This window comes from Anomaloglossus baeobatrachus, chromosome 9 (genome assembly GCF_048569485.1).
Source record: "Anomaloglossus baeobatrachus isolate aAnoBae1 chromosome 9, aAnoBae1.hap1, whole genome shotgun sequence".
Classification (NCBI taxonomy): domain Eukaryota; kingdom Metazoa; phylum Chordata; class Amphibia; order Anura; family Aromobatidae; genus Anomaloglossus; species Anomaloglossus baeobatrachus.
In genome coordinates this window covers 227,843,633-227,850,637 of record NC_134361.1, presented here as the reverse complement: position 1 = coordinate 227,850,637, position 7,005 = coordinate 227,843,633, and the positions used below count along the sequence as shown (strand labels likewise).

The following is a 7,005-nucleotide window of genomic DNA, read 5'->3' as shown; positions in this document are numbered from 1 at the left end:
ATAGCCCTCATACAGGAGGCACCGGCGATCCCAGTAGACGCTGCTGTCAATCGTTCTGGTTCCTTTGCATGGCTGGAGCATCCGTGTCCGCCATCTTTGTACACCCGTGACGCCTCTGGTCATTTTACAATACAGCAAAAAAAATGTAAAAATAAACTCTATATATAAACCCTACAAACAATAACATGCCTCAAATGAATAAAATATCACGTTTATTGAGGCGAAAAAAACAATAAGATAACACAGGAGTCCTCGCACTGAGGTAGTCGGAGTTTCCATGGTTACCGACAACTTCAGCGCTGACAACCGTCACCCCCCACCCCCTCCCCGGACGGGCCCTGGTAGTGAAAGGGTGTGGAGGCCACGGGTGCGGGGCGGGGGAGGAGCCTGCTCACACACCCACTCCACACGGCGTGCGGCGGGAACTGAAAGCGCATTCACAAGCGCTGAGCACTCCCCGCCCACTGCACACGTGACCACATGACGTCGCCCCTCTCGTCCAATGGCGTTCGAGACGGCTCCCCCGCGTCGTCGGGTCGCCCCACCCTCGTCGGATAAGTGAGGGGGAGTGGGCGGAGCTGCTGCGTACGGAGCAGTTGTACTTCCCGCCCTGTTGAGCAGCGTCCACCCCTTCGCTGGGAGGTGGTACCGTCTAGAGCGGGAGCGAGTGTTGGTGCCGAGCGCAGCGCGTCCCTCCCACCCCCTCCTTTCTCTCACACACACATTGGTCGGGAGCGAGATTTACCTCACACCGCCGCGGCCATCGCGCTCCCCGCTCTCGCTCTCCCGCTCTCGGTCGTCGCTCTTCCCCGCACAGCAGCCTCTAGGAGCGGGGCGACCCTCCCGCGGTGTCCGTCCCCGGAGCGCTCCCTGCGCCGCCTCACCGAGGAGCTTCCTCTCCCTCCTCCCGCCGCCAGCCCGCCAGGCCTGCGCCTCCTCACTCCGCGCTCCTCGCCTCTTTCTCTCCCCTCACTTCCAGCATGTCGGCGCCGGCGGCCAAACTTAGTAAAAAGGAGGTGAACTCCAACCACGACGGAGCGGACGAGACCTCAGGTGAGCGGGCGCCGCGCGCTGAGTGGGGGGGAGGGCGGCCATTTTCCGCGGCGGAAGGCGGGCTCGCCGGGGCTCAGCGGGAGAGGCCCCGGGGGTGGCGGGCGGCGGGGCTCGGCCGTAGGGGAGGGTGGACGGGCGGAGCGGCGGTGCTCGGGACGCTCCGGGCCGCTCTGGGGGGCGCGCTCTCCGCGCTGCGCAGGATGGAGCCCGCGGCTTCATTGTCCTCCGCCATGATGCTTCCGTCCGGATCCGCATGGCGCAGGCCGCGGGCGCTGGAGGCGGCGAACCCGGGCTTCTGCGCTGCTCCGCACCCGCCTGCAGCGCTCCGGGCCGCGGCCTGACCTCGCCGCCTCCACGTGGTCCCGCCGGCCCGGGGTTCGTCCTTCCCGCTGGCCTCTTCCGCTCCCCCCTCCGCCATCACTGGCGTCCCACGTGTGTGCCCGGTGTTTACTAGTCCCGTGCGCGGCCCCCGCAGCCTCGCGCTTAACAATAGACCCCCCCTTCCTTATTAGCGGTATTGGTACAGTCCACATTCTATTTTATATATGTATCTAAATATATTTATTTTTTTTTTTTCAACCAACTTTATTGATCATTTCAAAACACGACACTCGCTAATCTCCTTGGGTTTAGATCTGTGGATTTCCCTATATTTCATACAAAGAATACCAACTTTATTGATCATTTCAAAACACGACACTCGCTAATCTCCTTGGGTTTAGATCTGTGGATTTTCCTGTATTTCATACAAAGAATACCAACTTTATTGATCATTTCAAAACACGACACTCGCTAATCTCCTTGGGTTTAGATCTGTGGATTTTCCTGTATTTCATACAAAGAATACCAACTTTATTGATCATTTCAAAACACGACACTCGTTAATCTCCTTGGGTTTAGATCCGTGGATTTTCCTATATTTAATACAAATGATATTAATATTAACCCTAAAAGCTCCAACTATTCATTTTCTGCCAGGCCTTTAATTTTAATCTCATGCCTCCCCCTCCCCCCGCCCCTTTAGTTGGGCCAGTCCAGTAGTATTGGCCTAAGTGGGACCAGGCGACTTCTTGCTATGAATAGGGGGGTCCTGCCATAGCTTAAGAATAGGATGTGATGAATAGAGACTGGCAGCTGCCATTTACCTCTATTAGGCTGAATTTGGACATTTGTGAATGTTTGTCTCCAGTATGGACCCTTCTGACCCAAATACGACGCCCTAATGGACCTATATTGGGCCGGTCAGTACCTAATAGTCCTTACGGGGACTGTTTCATGAATATCCAAATGATCTGTAATGAGCAGCGTTCAGGTGACCTCTTACCTTATGGTCCTCACCTGCCGCCCGATTATAGCTGGAGGGGTCGGCGTGCTCTTCTTTGCCTTATGTCCTACCTAAGTGTATGGTTAGGGGCAGATTGATACGATGGCCGTTGATCGCTCCAGTGACTAATCCCTGTGTACGTCTTCCATGCAGACTGTAGATGATACATGAGGTCACCAAAATAATAACTCTGGCTTTTTTTTTTTCTTTTTTTCAGAAAAAGAGCAACAGGAAGCAATTGAGCATATCGACGAAGTACAGAATGAAATAGACAGGTACGTGGTCAGGGGATGGTTGGACCTGGGTGGCAGATCCATAGCATGTCCTGGGGGGAAGGTCTGAGTTCAGCTTAGAGCTGCTTCTGGCTCGATCACTTATCTGTTCAGCTGAATTGAGTGCCACAGAGCAGCGCTCAGAGCTGGAATTCTGTCCTTATCGTTCCATCCACTACCAGTTGCCCCTTGCGTCCGTCCTTTTTTGTTTGCATATTAATCTGTGTCCTTCTTTCTATAGACTGAATGAACAAGCCAGCGAGGAAATCTTGAAAGTAGAACAGAAATACAACAAACTCCGCCAGCCATTCTTTCAGAAGAGGTCAGAACTGATCGCCAAAATCCCCAATTTTTGGGTCACGACATTCGTCAACCACCCACAAGGTAAGACTGGAGATAGTAATGTTGTACTGTTCTGTTACCCCATATCCTCAACTTTAATAGGACTTCTGCCTAAGTTGAGAGACAGGGGGATAAAGTTAATAAAACTGATGTAAAGGTTATTGAAGCTTTCACTTAGAGATCCGGTTACTGTGGGAAACGGCAGAAGTTTGCCTTTGCATTAGTTTTGAGAATTATTTATTTTTTTTTAGCCTCCAAATTTGTCAAAATGATAGCCGGACAAGTGGTCAATAAAGAGAGCAAATGTGACCTGTCTGCACCTTTTTAGATTCATATATGTTCTGGAAAGGGAGCCACTTCTATTACTGGTATTACAGCCCGATTACATGAATGGGGATATAACACACAACTATACATATATAATTGTTATACTATAGCATGTGTGTATGTTTAAAATATATATTTATTACACGTTTGATCGCTGCTAATGTCTGTCAATAACTGTCTGTTTTGCCTGCAGTCTCTGCGCTCTTGGGTGAAGAAGATGAAGAAGCCCTTCACTATCTGACCAGGGTGGAAGTGACAGAATTCGAAGACATAAAATCTGGATACAGAATAGATTTTGTAAGTTGTAGGGAGTTATTTTTTTTGGGGGGGAAGGGGGTCGCATATCATTGTGTTTATACCATTATGTAAAGGAGGAACATTGATCATTTTTGTTCATTTTGCAGAATTTTGACGAGAATCCTTATTTCGAAAACAAAGTCCTCTCTAAAGAGTTCCACCTAAACGAAAGCGGAGACCCCTCCTCAAAGTCAACAGAGATTAAATGGAAAGCTGGAAAGGTACGTGCGAGTCTGACCTCACTGCTCCCGTTACTGTGACGTCTCCCCATGTGGATTAGATCTGCTTTCACTTATGTACAGGATCACTTCCCTGCTTGTGTGTAGACTATTGCTTTCTGTTATCAGCTGAGAGCTTTGTATAGTCTAAAAGCCTGTTGCTTCCCACAATCACAAATTTAACTTAACAGTTTGGTTAAAGTTATTACACATTGCAATGGTCTGTAAACGTATTATCTGTGAGATTCTATAACTTCTACCCACACTTACTAAATTTCCTAATATAAGGCCATGGGTATTGTCCATTAGCACGACACTCGGTGGGGGTCTCCTACTATAAAATTAGATTGTCTTGTCCTGTTCAGGATTTCTACCTTTGTCCTAACACTGAGTCTTGTTTTAGGATTTGACAAAACGTTCCAGCCAAACACAGAACAAAGCCAGCCGAAAGAGGCAGCACGAAGAGCCCGAAAGCTTCTTCACTTGGTTCACAGATCACTCAGATGCCGGCGCGGATGAGCTAGGAGAGGTCATCAAGGACGACATCTGGCCAAATCCATTACAGTACTACCTGGTGAGTAGATGCACCATATATATTATATATATATATTATACTATATATATATATCTATTTATAATATATATATTTATTTATATAATATATATATATTATATTATATTTATATTCATTCATTCTTAAAGGGTTGAAATTCAGTCATATTAATCTGTTTACGTTGCCCCCATTATCAAAAGGTCCCTGACATGGAGGACGAAGAAGGCGAAGGAGAGGAAGAAGATGATGACGATGAAGAGGAGGAAGGATTGGAAGACATCGATGAAGAAGGGGACGAAGATGAGGTCGAAGGAGAAGAGGACGACGATGAAGACGAAGAGGGAGAAGAGGCCGAGGTATGTACGTACATTTTGTCACTTACTATTTGGGATTGGGAGGGGATGTTTAACTTTGGACATGAATGTAAATTAATGAAAGGTGTTGTTACATCTTGTCACATTGAGAGTATGTGCTGAACAAATCCGATAGATCTTAAGGAAAGGCAGACAGGAACAGAGGTGGTTGTGCATCTGCCGCTCTATTTCTAAAATATATAAATTATTTTTATATATTTTTATTTATATAAATTTTGTTTTATTAAATATATAAAATAAAATATAATTTACATATTTGTGTAAATCAATAAAAATATTTATTAAAATATATACTAAACATTCAATAAAATATATTCAATAAAATAATTATGTACAATAAAATAAATATAATATATTCAATAAAATAAATATAATAATCAATAAAATAAATATAATTAAAATATATATTAAATAAAATAAATATAATTAAAATATATATTCAATAAAATATAATTAAAATATATATTCAATAAAATAGATATAGATATATTTAGAGATATATTAGATCTCAATAAAATATAACTTTTTATATATATTCAATACAAATTATATAAATATACTAATTTTTTTTTATTAAATACTACTGAACCTATATCACTTATATACTGAGACTTTCTTTCTCTCTGCAGGAAGATGAAGGTGAAGATGATTAAGATTGCAATGTTTGGATTCCACCCTTTTTTTTGTTCCATTTTTTTTTCTATCCAGTCCCTGGGAGCAAGATGCTGTTGTGTTTTTTTATTTTTATTTTTTCCCTCTCCCTCAGTTTTTTTTCTTATCCCCTTTATTTTATTCCTGTGTGCTCGGTCACCTTGTTCTTGGTCCTTTACCCCCATCTCCCCCTCTCCTCTTTATACCATGATTCATAACTTTATTTTTTGCTGGGGGGAGAGGTGAGAACTGAGTAAAAATACAGTCAAAAAATCTCTAAACCTGTTTCTGTTCACAAGTCATTCTTCTTTCAATAAACGATATACATTGTACCATCTTATGGTGTAAGGGACCCAGATACCCCCCTCCCCCCTCTGGGGCGGGTGCGGAGGATCTCGGGGCCTTGTGATAGTGTATAGCTTTTTTTTCCATATTTTCTTTTTTGTTCCCTCCTTTCCTTTCCTGTGTATATTGGGCTCTGAGATTACACTGTTTCCATGTGAATATGGATACATAGCATTTACCAACATGTATCAGTCTATTTTTTTTTTCTTTACAAAATAATGAAAAAATGGTAAAAAAAAATATAAAAACTTGGGTTTGGGTTAGAAAGTGGGGGGGTTTTCAGAGACAACAGGGAGGGACGGGGTGGGCTAGGTTTGGGCATTTTGGAAATAATGGCTTTTTTTTTTCTCTTTTGGCATGTTTGTGATGTTTTTGAAGACATCCATGCAATTTAAGACACTTTTTTTCCGGTGGTTCTCGGCTCTGATATCCTTCAGGTCCTCCCCTCTACAGGCAGATATTATAACGGACATTAACAAACTATTTTTTTTTTTCTTCCTCTGGATAAAGACAAAAAAAAATTGCTCAGTTTTAAACGTTAAAGTGTACAAGTTGCTTTGTTACAATAAAACTAAATGTGTACACAAAGGGACTACTGGTTTTCACTTGGATGCCGCCTTCTTTCCCTGCCTGTGTGTTCACACCCTCATTTGTTGTCATTTTTTGTGCCCCCCTCCTCTTTACCTTGACCCGCTTTTCCTATCTTCCCGACTGATATTTAATGTTTTTTGATACAGGGCATTTTTGTAGTAACCTCCAAACTATAAAACCAGCCAAGCAAAGCCAAGAGGCACACGGTGCGGGTTATCGGCGGTGTACAGTCAGCACCTCTATGCTCCGTCTAGGATGGAGTTTTTGTGGTTAAAAAACAAACTTTTTTTTTTGTAATTTGCTTGGCGGGGTGTTTAGGGCACTTAATCTGATTCCTAGTCTGTTATAAACCTTACATATTGCTGTCAGATTTCTGCCTGTCAATCAACACTACAAATAAAGTAATTGGTGTGATCTGTATGTTGACTGTTTAATACCATCCCTGGGTGTCGAGATGAAGGACATGTCTTCACTATCCCAAAAAAAAGGGTGTTTGTTTTTTACTGGATGAGTGTATATAAGGGATATGTAAGCAAAATGATCGGATGGGTGTAATAACAGAAGCATGAACCATGGATTCAAGAAAACCAACATGAATGCACCAAGAAAGTATAATGCTGGGTACAGGCATGGATCGCATATTCGTGTAAGGCCGCAG

The 7,005-nt window shown here is 43.8% G+C and overlaps 1 protein-coding gene across 2 annotated transcripts; it reads left to right on the top strand.

The window, feature by feature from the left end:
* The first annotated feature begins 685 nt into the window (after positions 1-685).
* Positions 686-6,765, top strand: SET (SET nuclear proto-oncogene). 2 transcript variants are annotated; one of them, XM_075324691.1, is made up of 8 exons: positions 686-1,053; positions 2,595-2,652; positions 2,891-3,033; positions 3,512-3,615; positions 3,723-3,836; positions 4,237-4,407; positions 4,587-4,742; positions 5,390-6,765. In XM_075324691.1, exons 1-8 carry the CDS (start codon positions 981-983, stop codon positions 5,411-5,413), a joined length of 843 nt encoding a protein of 280 aa, XP_075180806.1. In that variant the 5' UTR covers positions 686-980; the 3' UTR covers positions 5,414-6,765. The 2 variants fall into 2 exon arrangements, with proteins under 2 accessions (XP_075180806.1, XP_075180807.1); XM_075324692.1 differs by having other exon boundaries at positions 4,587-4,746.
* The last annotated feature ends 240 nt before the right edge of the window (positions 6,766-7,005 follow it).

Coding starts and splice junctions, on each gene's coding strand:
- SET (XM_075324691.1), top strand. CDS start 981: ATGTCGGCGCCGGCGGCCAAACTTAGTAAAAAGGAGGTGAACTCCAAC. Junction 3,034..3,511: donor ATTCGTCAACCACCCACAAG/GTAAGACTGGAG, acceptor TTTTGCCTGCAG/TCTCTGCGCTCTTGGGTGAA. Junction 4,743..5,389: donor AAGAGGGAGAAGAGGCCGAG/GTATGTACGTAC, acceptor TTCTCTCTGCAG/GAAGATGAAGGTGAAGATGA.